This window comes from Volvox carteri, assembly GCF_000143455.1.
Source record: "Volvox carteri f. nagariensis unplaced genomic scaffold VOLCAscaffold_98, whole genome shotgun sequence".
In the NCBI taxonomy this organism is placed as follows: Eukaryota; Viridiplantae; Chlorophyta; class Chlorophyceae; order Chlamydomonadales; family Volvocaceae; genus Volvox; species Volvox carteri.
The window spans coordinates 243884-244689 of NW_003307641.1; the positions used below are offsets into that span (position 1 = coordinate 243884).

Genomic DNA, 806 nt, shown 5'->3' on the forward strand with positions numbered 1-806 from the left:
GAGGCGGGGGGGAGGGTGCTGCATGTCTCTCTGCTGGATGCCCCAGCGTACGACGTGGAACCCAACCGTGGTGAGGGGGGGGCCGGGGGGGGCGGGGAGGGGGGGGTCGCTTCCCCGGCGTCCTCGGGTACTACAGTCCGGGTTACAGTTGTACGATATGGCACTCGTAGAATTATTCTTCACCTTTGCAGTCCTCGTGTTGCGATCCGTGCTCATCGTGTACTCGGCGGTCCTTCCTTCGCTGCAAGGACCTCGAACACCCTCCTCGACCCCCCCCCCCGCCCCCTTCCCGCTCCCCGCTGTATAGCGCTGTACCTGGCCAAGCTGATGGAGTATGTGCTGTGGCAGCGGGAGAAGGACTTCCGGCGGGCCGCCGCCTCCGCCGCCGCCGCCGCCACCGCTGCTAGTGCGGGAGGAGGTGTCGGGGCCGGGGCGCCCCCGGGTTCGTGCCACTCCCTGTCGTTGTGCCTCTACTTCCTCCCGCCCCGCGAGTACGGAGGGAGGGGGGCTCTAGTCCGCTTTTGTGGGGATGGGGTCGGAGGGGGGCGGATTACAGGGATGGGGGCACAAGCCGTACGGCTGCAGAGGCGGGTCACGGACCACAGGACTGCGGACACGTGTGTGTATATGCTGTCGTACATGCACGTGACCTGATTAGCTGTTGGGAATACATGATGGTTCGTACATGTGGGTCCCCACTAAACATAGCTCATTTCGAAAGGGGGGGTTGAGGGCCCCCCCCCCGCCGGGGGCATGCCGTCGGCCGCACGGGCATCCTTTCAGAAACCCCCGCCGCCCCCGCCTCC

The 806-nt window shown here is 66.4% G+C and overlaps 1 protein-coding gene across 1 annotated transcript in view; it reads left to right on the forward strand.

Moving 5' to 3' along the window:
• The window catches only part of VOLCADRAFT_120001 (uncharacterized protein), a gene marked incomplete at both ends in the record, with an annotated part of 23701 nt that overhangs the window by 17944 nt on the left and 4951 nt on the right, over window positions 1–806 (forward strand). Inside the window, one exon of the mRNA XM_002958547.1 lies at window positions 308–491. Coding sequence (XP_002958593.1) covers window positions 308–491 — 184 coding nt within the window. The remainder of the gene's footprint in view (window positions 1–307; window positions 492–806) is intronic.